This window comes from Brachyhypopomus gauderio, chromosome 2, assembly GCF_052324685.1.
Source record: "Brachyhypopomus gauderio isolate BG-103 chromosome 2, BGAUD_0.2, whole genome shotgun sequence".
Lineage (NCBI taxonomy): Eukaryota > Metazoa > Chordata > Actinopteri > Gymnotiformes > Hypopomidae > Brachyhypopomus > Brachyhypopomus gauderio.
The window spans coordinates 33,007,123-33,019,035 of record NC_135212.1 but is presented as its reverse complement, the minus strand read 5'-3'; the positions used below and the strand labels follow the sequence as shown (position 1 = coordinate 33,019,035).

Sequence of the window (11,913 nt, the reverse complement as noted above, 5' to 3'; positions counted from 1 at the left end):
CATTAATACAAATGTCGATTCAGCCAGTCACATGGCAGCAACTCAATGTATTTAGGCATGTAGGCATGGCCAAGACGATCTGCTGCAGTTCAAACCGAGCATCAGAATGAGGAAGAAAGGTGATTTAAGTGACTATGAACGTGGTTGTTGGTGCCAGATGGGCTGAGTATTTCAGAAACTGCTGATCTACTGGGATTTGTACGCACAACCATCTTTGGGCCTTATAGAACGGCAACAGTAACTCAAATAACCAGTCATGACATCAGAGGCATGCAGATGTTGAACGGCATCTCTGAACGTTGAACCTTGAGGTGTATGGGCTACAGCAACAGAAGACCACACCATTGCCACTCCTGTCCGCTGAGAACAGGAAACCCAGGCTACAATTTGCACAGGCTCACCAAAATTGGACTATAGAAGATTGGAAAAACGTTGCCTGGTCTGATGAGTCTTGATTTCTGCTGCAACATTCGGATGGTAGGGTCAGAATTTGGGCCCATTAGTACCACCTAAGTATCGTATAAACGCCACAGCCTACCTGAGTATTGTTGCTGACCATGTCCATCCCTTTATGACCATAGTGTACCCATCTTCTGATGCCTGCTTCCAGCAGGATAACACGCCATGTCATAAAGCGCGAATCATCTCAGACTGGTTTCTTGAACACAACAATGAGTTCACTGTACTCGAATGGCCTCTACAGTCACTAGATCTTAATCCTATAGAGCACCATTGGGATGTGGTGTAACGGGAGATTCACATCATGGATGTGCAGCCAACAAATCTGCAGCAACTGCGTGATACCATCATGTCAATATGGACCAGACTCTCTGAGGAATGTTTCCAGTACCTTGTTGAATCTATGCCATGAAGGATTAAGGCAGTTCTGAAGGCAAAAGGGGGTCCAACCCATTACTAGCAAGGTGTACCTAATAAACTGGCTGTTGAGTGTATTTTACAATGCAAATAGCAAGCTTTTGCTTTTAGCAGCTGTTATAAATGCATTCTTATGGAATTCTTCTGTAATTCAACAGAGTAAAAATTTTTCGCTTTGATAATTCAAAAAACATTTTATTTTGACTAGAATGGTATATCGGTGGCTATTTTCTGAAATGTCAGGTATCACAGGTAACGCCAAACTGTTAACATAATTGATACCATTACTATATAGCACGGACGTAATTTGTGGGGGGGGGGGGGGGGCATGTCAAAAGCCGGTTTCAAAAGCCGGTTTTGATCCCCTGCAGTTTTTATGGTTAAAACCAAATATTTAAATAGTGAAGAATCCATGTCCCCCCCACTTTTTCAAAAGCCGGTTTTGATCCCCTGCAGTTTTTACAGTAAACAAAACAAATATTTAAATAGCGACGAATGAAGCGCTAGGACCATGCAGAAAACGACCGCTCCGAGTTCTTCACCCCGCACCACAGTTCTCAAGCCATTTGTGTGTCCCCCACCTATGAAATCAAAATTACGTCCATGCTATATAGTTTAGCTGAATGAGCATTGATTGTTTTTCCAGACCATAAACACAGTCAGGCCTCTTGATTTCATCAGAGCAGATTCCAGTCTGCAAAACTGTTGCTCATATATGATAAGAATCAGGTAATTGTGCAAATTGCTTTGTTAGTAAATAGCTAAAAATATATACCTTATATCCCTCATACTCAAATAGCGGCCCGCGGGCCACATCCGGCCGCGGGCTATCTATTTCTGGCCCGCGAGCTGTTTTGAAGTGTTTTTTTTTTTTTTTAGGAATCTTTTTTTTCAATCGTGCTATCCGCTCTTATTTTGAAATCGCGCACCGCGATCTCAAGACGATGCCGGGGATTGCCTTTATGGCAACAACAAACAGGTAGCAGACGCCCAAATGCGTTCACCCCCACACCCCCTCGTTACTTCCACACACAACTCTCCTCACCTCCCCCGATAGTATTTTCACAGGTGACAGCCTATCAGCAATCAAGGATGTGTCGGTGAGGTGTAAAATCAAGTTCGGTTATTTTCCTAAATAACAGCAACATGAGCGGAGACGGCGGTGATGGAGCATGCCAGGGTTGCCAACTTTTCAAGATCGCTTGGAGGGAAATTTGAACCTGGACTTGGTGGCGAGTGTAAATTGTTGATCGGGGGGTGGCGAACGTTACCGGGGCGGTGAAAAATGGACACACATTAAGTATTATATCGCGATCGCCGGTGGTTGATAGATATAGATCAGAGGTAAATAAACTAGATTTTTTTCGGCGTGAGATATCGGAACCGTGGCGTGAGAGCGTGTGAAAACGGTCAAATGCGTGTGTCTCACGCTCAATGCGTGAGAGCTGGCAAACCTGGCATGCTCTTTTGCACCCATGGCCGTATCTCGACAAAATGTTCCAGTTTTCTGAACGGATGAATCATTCCTATCGTTTTAAATGCATGCTTTGTTTGCCAAAAACAAACTATATCACTGCATACCAAAATTCACCGTCCCACCTGAGGAAGTATATTACGGTATGCAGCCTAAATGTTTTGTTAAGTGACTATGTAGTCAGAGGAGCTTTGCAGTAAGGCTAGTGAAATGACTTTGCCTGCTCACTCCACTGCTAGGTCTGCTAGGATCACTATAAATAATGTTAACATTATATTGGCAAGTAATTCAAACTACGGAAACATCAATAAGGGAAACCGTGTGGGTTAATCGAATCTTGTCAAATAATGTTTCCATTCTAATGTCAGTGTAGAATTAATGTCAATAATTCTAATGTGGCTGTGATTTCTAGTTTGAAAAGAGTTTGTTAGCATGTTGGGTGGCATGGAGTTGGTGGGCTTTAGCCATACTGCAAAAGGTTGTAGCAAGGTTAGACTACCAAGATGCCACACTGCTAATTTTACTTTGTCTTTGTTTATATTGACTGTAGCATAATGTTGTATTGGATGACTGAATACCTAACTAGCAAAGAGAGAAAACCGTCATTTTATTATTGACTTTTAATATGGTAACATAATTTGCTTAAACAGGTTAGGCTAGGCTAATCAGTGAATTGTGGTTTTAGAAAATGTTTTTGTTCCTTAAACTAAAGTGTAGGCAGTGATGGCTAAGTTACCTTGAGAAAGTAATCCGATTACTGATTACTCCTTTTAAAAGTAACTTAGTTACGTTACATATTACTTGATTTTAAAAGTAACTACGTTAGATTACAAGTTACTTTAGTAGTTACATTCAGCAGCAAAATAAATTTTTCCAATACTCACTTTATTGGAAGTGCATTTTTAACAGTAACAATGTATTGAAGCAGGTTCGGTAACCGAGGCAGAAACTGCTTAATCCAAAAATCCCGAGGAGGGAAACTTTATTGATAACGCAACCCTAGCGCGCGCAGGCTCCGCCCTCCCCCCCGTTTCGGGAAACCCACCCCAGTTCAGTCAGACAGCTTGTGAAACGAAATACCATTACAATTTCAAGCATTTTAAAGTAGGCGACGTTAGTCAAAATTCCAGCACTTTTCAAACGTGGAACACAAAGCAACATTAAAATTGGTCAGGTAAATGTTCCTTCCCCTGTTTTTGAGGGGTGTTTCTTTACACTACCACATATCGTTACGGGAGGACACTGCACAGAATGACTTGTAAAACGTGCTCGCGCTCTCACAGGGTCGCGCGCAGCATGCGGAGTCGAGCGCTACGGTCAGACGCAAAAGTAGAACTGAGCCAAGAAGAAAGCAAATATATATTTTTACTAGAGAAAATAAAAATAGTAACGCACAGTTATTTGGATAAGTAACTTTAATCTGATTACTGGACTGGAAATAGTAGCGCGTTATATTACTCGTTACCGAAAAAAAGTGGTAAGATTAGAGTAACGCGTTACTAAGTAACGCGTTACTGACATCACTGAGTGTAGGTTAAACTTTTCTGCTACCACTACCTGAATGATGTACATCATTGGAATATGCCTTATGGATTATTATCAAAGACTGTATGAATATTATGCCCAAAGAGGATTTGGTAGGATGTATAATACTTTTAAACTATAACTTTTTTACAAATGTGACGGAAGGTGTACTTTAATACTTAAGTATTTTTAAAAGCAAGTACTTCAGTACTTTCACTTAAGTAAGATTTTGAACATGCAACTTTCACTTGTATCGGAGTAGCATTTGACCGGTGGTATCTGTACTTTGACTCAAGTAATGAAATTGAGTACTTCGTCCGCCTCTGCCCCTGCCTTATATTTTACCTAAACAATGGATTTGCAATGTTAGTTAGATATTTGTAAATTTGTATGCATAGACGTGAAAAACAAATCATAACATAGTCTGATCATCACCAACTTTTATTTTTCTATAGCAAAATATTTTTACAAAGACAATGGAAATACCATCATATATACAGTAAAGAACAAGGCATGTAAAACGTAAAGACCTTCATCCTTGTAATGTAAGCCTGCAAATGGCCAACTCAACTCATTTCTATATATAAAACACTGTATATGCTAAAGCAACATTGCAAAATCACTGCAAGAGGCTGGTCAGTGCTGCAAAAAGCATGAGTGGGCTTGATTGCCTGGGACTCCACCACACGACACACTGCATGTATACTGCGTCCACTTCTCTGTTAGTTCACTCTTGTGGTGTACTACAAGGGTTGCGATGTTTAGCTAACAAGTTCTTTTTCACCTTTAGTTTCATTTACAGGACCTGAGTCTAGGCTGCATTGTATGCAGAAACACTTCACCGTGATCATATTGCTAAATACAGTGACATGCTCTGCAATATCTTAAAAACACTCTGGTAAAGCCGTCATTGTTAAAGAGTGGCCTGCATTTTTTTTTCTTTACCAAAATAATTCACATTTGCTGGATAGTGTGAATGCTGCGATTCATCAAAAACACCCACAGAACATTCGTCTGGAGCATGCGAGACCAGATGTTCACAGCACACAATTACAGCACGCGCAGTGCAGCGTTCTGTGGCATCAGTGCTGCAGGGACTCTGATAATGATTTCCAAATGACATCATGCAGCTCTACCTGAGTGCATCCTAAATTAAGAGTACTGAGCTCAACTCAACCTTTGCTGACGTTAGCTTGTTAACCAATAATTCCAACTTGATAAAGATGTGCATGTGCCATTCTGGCCGTGCCTGACAGGGGCCTCTTAAAATGTAAATGTATCTTTTTTGCATGCAATAAAATAATGTAATAAAACCACAAATACAACAGGACTGAAATAAATGATCTTGCATAAACACTAGTATATAAAAGCCAAACGAAAACATGGTACAAACAGGTAGGAATTTAAAAGCTTTGAAATGCACATTACACAATAAAACACTAGACTGTTTATGCTCCCTCTCAAGTTCATTTGTATATACAGTAAATGCAACACAAAAGACTTCTTCCTTCAAGTAAATATTTTGTTACAGAAATATCAAACCTTTGGGAAATATGGCATTTCAAGCATTTTAGAGCTTGTGCCTTTCAGCTATTTATAGTTTTGTATTTCTTTTTATAACCACTTGCTAATTTTAGAAAATCACCTCTGTGAGATGACATTTTCTTTCCTTGTCAAGTTTAAATGCAGCCAACAGACACTGAGAGGACAAAATGGCCGCCCATTTCAGTTTAATGTGCCCGGGAGACCTATCTTCATCATGGAGCTACTAACTCAGGCCTAATTTTTCTTCTGTACAAACTCTTTTCAATGGTGGAGCAACGGCCACCTCTTCATCCTCCTGTAAAAACAATAATGTAATCAGCAATACGTTACATTTGTGACTGACAAAAATTTAACAAATAACATTTGGGATGGACAGTTCTTCAAATATCTAAATATAGTATAAAAAGTGACAAGTATATGGATTATGTGTCATTTGTGAGTATTAACTGGGAGATTACTGTATATTACCTGAGATTACTGAATAGTACCTGAGAGATTACTGTATACTACCTGAGAGATTATTCAATACTAACAGTGAGATTACTGTATAATACCTGAGTTTATTCAATACTAACAGCGAGATTACTGTATAATACCTGAGAGATTATTCAATACTAACAGCGAGATTACTGTATAGTACCTGAGATTATTCAATACTAACAGCGAGATTACTGTATAGTACCTGAGCAGACAGGGGCAGTAAATCCTCTTTTATCAAAGTAGGTGGTTCATCTGTCAATTCACTGCTGATCACCGATGGTTCTACATGCAGAGGTTGGTGATAAACAAAAACATTTTCCAGTGATTGATTTTAATTAAGAAGTATCAGATAGAATAAAAAGTTGTCTGTTCCTGTAGATACACAAATGATCACTTCATGTACATTACACTGGATCTGTGCACTGCCTTAATAGCCACAATGTATTATCTACAGCCCCCCCCCCCCCCCCCACACACACACACACACACACATACACACACACAGACACACACAGCAGTAATCTGTAGACTGCTGTTCTGCCATTAAGCGGTTTGGAGGTTCACACGTGCCAGTGTCTCTGCTGGACTTACAGAAGCTGTCGCCCATAACAGCAGCCGAGCCAACAACAGCTGGGTGGTCAGGCACCGAACACTGAAGAACATTTGGGGAACATCTAACATAAACTGAGGTCTGGCAACAGATGGGGGATCATCTTACAGTCTCCAACTGTACTCTTACAAGGAACGTCTTTGAACATCTGTGAAGTGGGTAAGTGGTGGACAACAGACACATATACCATGAGAGGTGAGGTAACGACTTCATCGTCGTCACAGTGTCTGTGTCTGTCTTACCCTCCATGGTCTCCTGCCCCAGGGTGGGGGGCTGGGAGTCCTCTGTGCGGTAGAAGGCTGCATGGTTGGGGCTGACTGCTCCACTGGCGTGCAGGGGGCTGGAGTTACTGCTGCTGCCCACCTTGTTGTTGGACTGATACGCGTCCGACATGAAGCTCAGGTTGCTGTTGTCATCTGCTCAACAAAATCAGTTAATAAAAGTGAAATGTGTTACCAAGAATGTTTTTTATAGACTCAGTAGAAAGGTCACTTAAGCGTGGACTTCACCCACTGTTACATTTAAAAGGGCCTTTACAGAGATAGCAAACAGGGTACTCAAATGGATTCCTTGTTGTGTGCAATTAAACAGCAAGAGATACAATAAGACTGAAAGAAAATATTTTAACACAAAGCAGTTATTGCAATACAAAGCAACTAATTTTATACAAATAAAGAGGCTGTGACATGCATCACTGAAGTGTTATATGCTCTGCCTCATCAAATCCATTACCTTGGAAATCCAGTAAGACTGAGCGAGCGTTTTCCAGTACCACATCTGTAGGAAAACCTTTCAGTTCCCTCACTGTCCCACCTGGCCCTTTGGACTTAAATATCTGAGAAAGAGAGAGATGGAACGCTGATGTGAGACATGTTCAGATATTGCTGTTCCATACTCACTTTTAGAGTTCACACCTGTTTGGTCTCTGTTACGGGGACCCACTTAAAGATCCGTAAAGATGTGTCACCCACAGTAACCCACTTCTTCTCCCTGTCGGTAAAAGCATCACATATTAAGCACAATTAAAGCCTTACAGAATGTATGAAAATAAACATTCCCTGACTATCTGCTGTGCTTGAAATAAACAGGCATACTTATAGCCACCACAACCAAGCAATCAAGGGACCAAGAGACAACTGATATCTGCTCAGCAGTGGTGCGGCATGCCATAGTTTTCTTCCAGACATATTGCATAAAAATGGGCTGCACCCACAGATGCATGGAGATGTGAATGATTTAATTCTGGCGGTTTCGAATGCACGAGCGACCTCTATGCCGTCACGTCTCGCGTCCCCGAACCGAAGCGCCGCCACATAGCTGCTTAATTACGCCTCTGAGCACGAGCATATTCCGCTGCTATAAGCTCTTCAACTGAAACGTGCGTTTGCGACTGACATTTGCAGGACACACCCCCAATTTGCATGACGTTCAAGAGAGGTTATTGGCCAGCGCTTATCGTTAACTTGTCATTCAAGTGTTTGTCCCTCCCCAGGCCACACTGAAGTTTGTGTTTTCGTGGCTAGCTATCGTTGACAGAAAGAAACTTAACCGTCTTTGAATTTTCAGCTTACCATCTACGGACCCTTTCGATCGCTGCCATCACTTTCTTGATGTCATCTTTTGCGCGGCTTCTTGTCTCCGCTCGTACTGATCGTCCCGACATTTTGACGAGTTATATTAGTTTGTCAAGATGTCCCTCTTTTCCTCTACCCTCTGCTGCCTGCGATTTGTCTCTCCGCATAGTTCGTAATCTCGCGAGGTTTCGTTATCCGCTCCGCGCTCTCGTTGGAACTTTTTTTTTTTTTTTACATCTTGGAATGAAAACGTGCTGCAGTTCAGTAATCTGTAAATTGCATGTGACGTAAATAGTTAGCATACCCATACATGTAATTTAATAAGCAAGACAATACTGAAGTCAAGACGGCGTCAAAGTATTTAACATTGTACTCACGGATTACCTCTAAATCACATTTAACTAACATGTATTCCATATTCTGTATTGGGTAAAAGTAATTCACTCGACAATGTGTGTGGTACATTTATGTAGTGAAAATTAATTTTGATCTGGAATCTTGGAAAAATACCAGCCAACAGGCCTATGATGGAGACGAGTGTTTTACCAACTCTGCCTGGAGAACCCATGCACTGCAAATGTAGGTGTTTTGCCTACTCCAAACAGGCTCAACCCATTGGCTAATCACCAAGCTTTTAGACGGGTGAAGCCTCCAGCCTGAGTATTTGCAAATCCTGGTGCAGGAGTGACCCTGCTCCAGGATTTGCAAATACTCAGGCTGGAGTGAGCTACAGAGAAGCAGATGCCACAGAAGAAAGAGATCTTTTAAAACTTTATTATGCAATATTATATTCAAATGTCCTTCCAGCTGCCACCGTCCACCTGCTGACTCAGCCCTGACAGACAAGCCAAGTGCTCCTGTTTGGATCGCACACTTTAAAACGGCTTATGCTGGTGGTATATGCTACGCCATTCCACTCCACTGCAGCGAGGAATACACGACGTCCCCCTCGGCGTGACCGTCACTGGGATCCCGTGGGGAACACAGCAGCACCGTTTTTTTCACATTGGAGCCAAGCCGTGCTATAGCGAGGATGTCAGAGATGGGGGACGGTTCATCCAAAGGCATGCACAACGCAATGAAGTGGGCATGAAAACGAAGTGGATCACCTGCAAAACACAACATCAAAAAATCACCACAAGCATTAATTCTGGTAATCAGTTTGCATACCTTGCCCATAACAGCTTTAATGATGGCTCAGAATAATGATAAATGCACTGTATACCGTCTCTATGGCAAACGCAACAAATTAATCATGTTTTATGACTTGAGTTTTTTCGCATTCAGCACATTAAAATATTGTTTCAAGAGTATAGCCTGTTTACTTACTACACCCTATTACTGAGAACCATACAATCAAGAAAACAGTGTCTTCAGTTACGTGTCGATGTGTACAGACCGCCAAATCTAAACTCACCTGGATACACCAGGTAATCTCCCCCAAACTTCCCTGCTGTGGTTAGGTAGAAGCCCCTCCTCCTTAGGTCCTTATATACCTGGAACCTTGCGTCTGAACGCTTGTCTCTAGGTGCTGGCCAATCAGCGGCCAGGAAACCAAGTTCTTCAGGACAGTGGCTGAAGCCAGCATGGGCGGTGTATAGTTGGATGGCCATGGCGGAACGGGGGAACGTGAAGCTTTTCTTCAGGGAGCAGAGACGCTGTCGCACTGCTCTTTCCGCACCATCATTACCTGAGTGACCTTAGAGACAAGACACAGCATGCATTCTCACTCAGATCACACGTTAAGCTTATGTAACAGCAAAAACTGAAGCATTTTACCGTGCAGTAATTACCATCAGCCCTAAAATTATTTCAACACCTGTAATGAACATATGTAAATGAGGACTAAGCTATTCATGCTTAAAAATCAATATCCTTTAATGTTGTTTTAATTGTGTAGTGGGTGTAGCAACTCACTATTCTGTTTCTCAGACATTACTCTGTGAAGTACCGCTTTCTTGTCTTCGAGAGCCAAAGTGCATTGTTCTTCATAACTGCAGTCTAGACTAGCTTGGTAAAGTTGGACAGCATTCTGGTGACTCTCTTCACTTTCAGACACCTGTGGAAAACAAGGGCAAAAAATGCAAACATCTCCACACTGTCACCATGGCACTAGTCATCCAATACAGTGAAGCTAGCTGCGTATGTAACTATTTTCTGATAAAAAGATGTTGCAAAAATGAAAATGATACTCGTAAATGGTATTACATGAAACAGATACAATTAAGAGCATTTCGATGGTAAAAGGGAGAAGCTGGGGAACATCTGTCCCAGCAGTAAACTTTGCTAACGCAAATGAAACTTGCCTCATTGCCCTTGTCTGGATGCTGTAAAGCGGTTGCCTGTCCCGTCTCCAACAACAGACGAGCTTCTTCCTGCAGTATCTCGAGGGGTCTCCCTAACCGAGTGTTTTGCCTTGGCTGTCTGGGAAGTGAACCCACCAGAGTTCCGATCACCCCGAACTCTTCCCTGGCCGTTTTAACATCGGCCGACCTCCAAAGTAAAGGTGTGGATCCGCAAAGTCTAATTTTAATTGTCCGATCCTTAGCTTCATTTCCTTGATCCGATTTTGCTATCGCACTCTCACATTCTGTGGCCTTCGTATCTTGCCCGTTAGGGACAGAATTGTCTTCAAGCTCTGTCGTCTGCCAGTCCATGACTTCAGATCATTCTAGTGAGCCACCTAGCTAACTAATGTCGCTACGACCACCGGTTACTTGGAAGTGAATTTCTCAGAAGCATTATTTAATAAGAAAAACAGTCTATACGATGTCCATTGTAGCCATCAAATACATCATAACACGTTGGAGACTTTGCTCCGCTTTGACCACATGGGGAACCTTAACTAGAGCGCTTCATGCTGCTAGCTACTTAGCGCTACTCTTGTAAACTCCACCGACGTCCAAGATCAATCAGAAACTTAATGAAACGCAAAGTAGACTATGTGCATTTAATTTTAATACGGTTTTGTTCCTAAACCCCATACAGGTCCAAAATGCGAATTTCACACATCTTTAATACTTCGACGGGGTTTTGTGCGAATCCTCACTATTATTTCCGCCTTGTTGCATGACACGTGACCCATAATCCACATTTCAACCAATAGGCGTGAAGCAAGCGTCCCGGGGTGAACCCGTTCGTGTTTTTAATACGATGTATATAATTTAGCATTTGAAAAAGCGTCAATTCTGACACGTAAACATTTTTATTCTTTCTAACTGGATCGTGTAGTCTAGTTGCTAAGGTTCCATCCGAACAAGACGAAATCATTGCTTTTTGCTGATAACACTAAATGTATTAACTGACAACTACAATACTGATCATTAATAAAGCATATTTTCATGAGCCACTGAAAACTAAAATAATTGATACTTAGCATTCTTTCTTCAGTTTACTTACTGAAATGTTCCCTTAATAGCACGTGCGTTGTATATTCCATATTGTTGATAATCTTACAGACGACAGGGAAGTAGAAATATCATTCAGTGTCCAGAGCAGACCTGGGCACTGTAGGCCCGCGGGCCACACCCGGCCCTCTGACCATCTCTGACCATCTCTGACCGGCCTGAGATCTTTGAAAAGTAAGGAGTCAAAAGTGCATGAAATAAAACTGTTTTGTTTTTGTTTTTAAATGTGCGTCTGTCCGGCCAGTTCGCTCATGCACCTTCAATAAAATGTGTCGGTGAATGTGTTCAAGCTTTCAAGAAATGAGCTTTCAGCTCTATATGTCAGCTAACAGTAAAAAAGAATTATTGATATACAATGCCTACAGTAAAATAGCCCCTATGCATATACAATACAACTGTGGTGACTCCATAATATGTGTGATC

General features: G+C 41.7%; 2 protein-coding genes across 3 annotated transcripts; both read right to left on the bottom strand.

Moving 5' to 3' along the window:
- Positions 1-4,715: 4,715 nt before the first annotated feature.
- On the bottom strand, positions 4,716-8,298 carry bcl7bb (BAF chromatin remodeling complex subunit BCL7B b). Of its 2 annotated transcripts, none has more exons than XM_076994423.1 (6): positions 8,081-8,278; positions 7,424-7,499; positions 7,242-7,344; positions 6,752-6,925; positions 6,102-6,181; positions 4,716-5,714 (listed from the first exon to the last, which is right to left on the bottom strand). In XM_076994423.1, exons 1-6 carry the CDS (start codon positions 8,170-8,172, stop codon positions 5,643-5,645), a joined length of 597 nt encoding a protein of 198 aa, XP_076850538.1. In that variant the 5' UTR covers positions 8,173-8,278; the 3' UTR covers positions 4,716-5,642. The 2 variants fall into 2 exon arrangements, 1 of the variants encoding a protein (XP_076850538.1); XR_013126753.1 differs by having other exon boundaries at positions 5,656-5,714; positions 6,491-6,925; positions 8,081-8,298.
- A 543-nt stretch (positions 8,299-8,841) lies between these two features.
- tsen34 (TSEN34 tRNA splicing endonuclease subunit) lies at positions 8,842-11,163 on the bottom strand. The gene is made up of 4 exons (XM_076994407.1): positions 10,390-11,163; positions 10,001-10,142; positions 9,501-9,782; positions 8,842-9,192 (listed from the first exon to the last, which is right to left on the bottom strand). The coding sequence occupies exons 1-4, from the start codon at positions 10,738-10,740 to the stop codon at positions 8,987-8,989; spliced, it is 981 nt and encodes a 326-aa protein (XP_076850522.1). The 5' UTR covers positions 10,741-11,163; the 3' UTR covers positions 8,842-8,986.
- Positions 11,164-11,913: the final 750 nt, after the last annotated feature.

Bases quoted from the DNA above. Each gene is read 5' to 3' on its own strand.
- bcl7bb (XM_076994423.1), bottom strand. From the start codon at position 8,172: ATGTCGGGACGATCAGTACGAGCGGAGACAAGAAGCCGCGCAAAAGAT. The intron at 6,926-7,241 runs GTAATGGATTTG...TTTGTTGAGCAG, and splicing joins AGTCTTACTGGATTTCCAAG to ATGACAACAGCAACCTGAGC. The intron at 5,715-6,101 runs GTACTATACAGT...TTGTTTTTACAG, and splicing joins TACTGCCCCTGTCTGCTCAG to GAGGATGAAGAGGTGGCCGT.
- tsen34 (XM_076994407.1), bottom strand. From the start codon at position 10,740: ATGGACTGGCAGACGACAGAGCTTGAAGACAATTCTGTCCCTAACGGG. The intron at 9,783-10,000 runs GTGAGTTGCTAC...CTTGTCTCTAAG, and splicing joins AATGTCTGAGAAACAGAATA to GTCACTCAGGTAATGATGGT. The intron at 9,193-9,500 runs GTGAGTTTAGAT...TGTGTTTTGCAG, and splicing joins AGATTACCTGGTGTATCCAG to GTGATCCACTTCGTTTTCAT.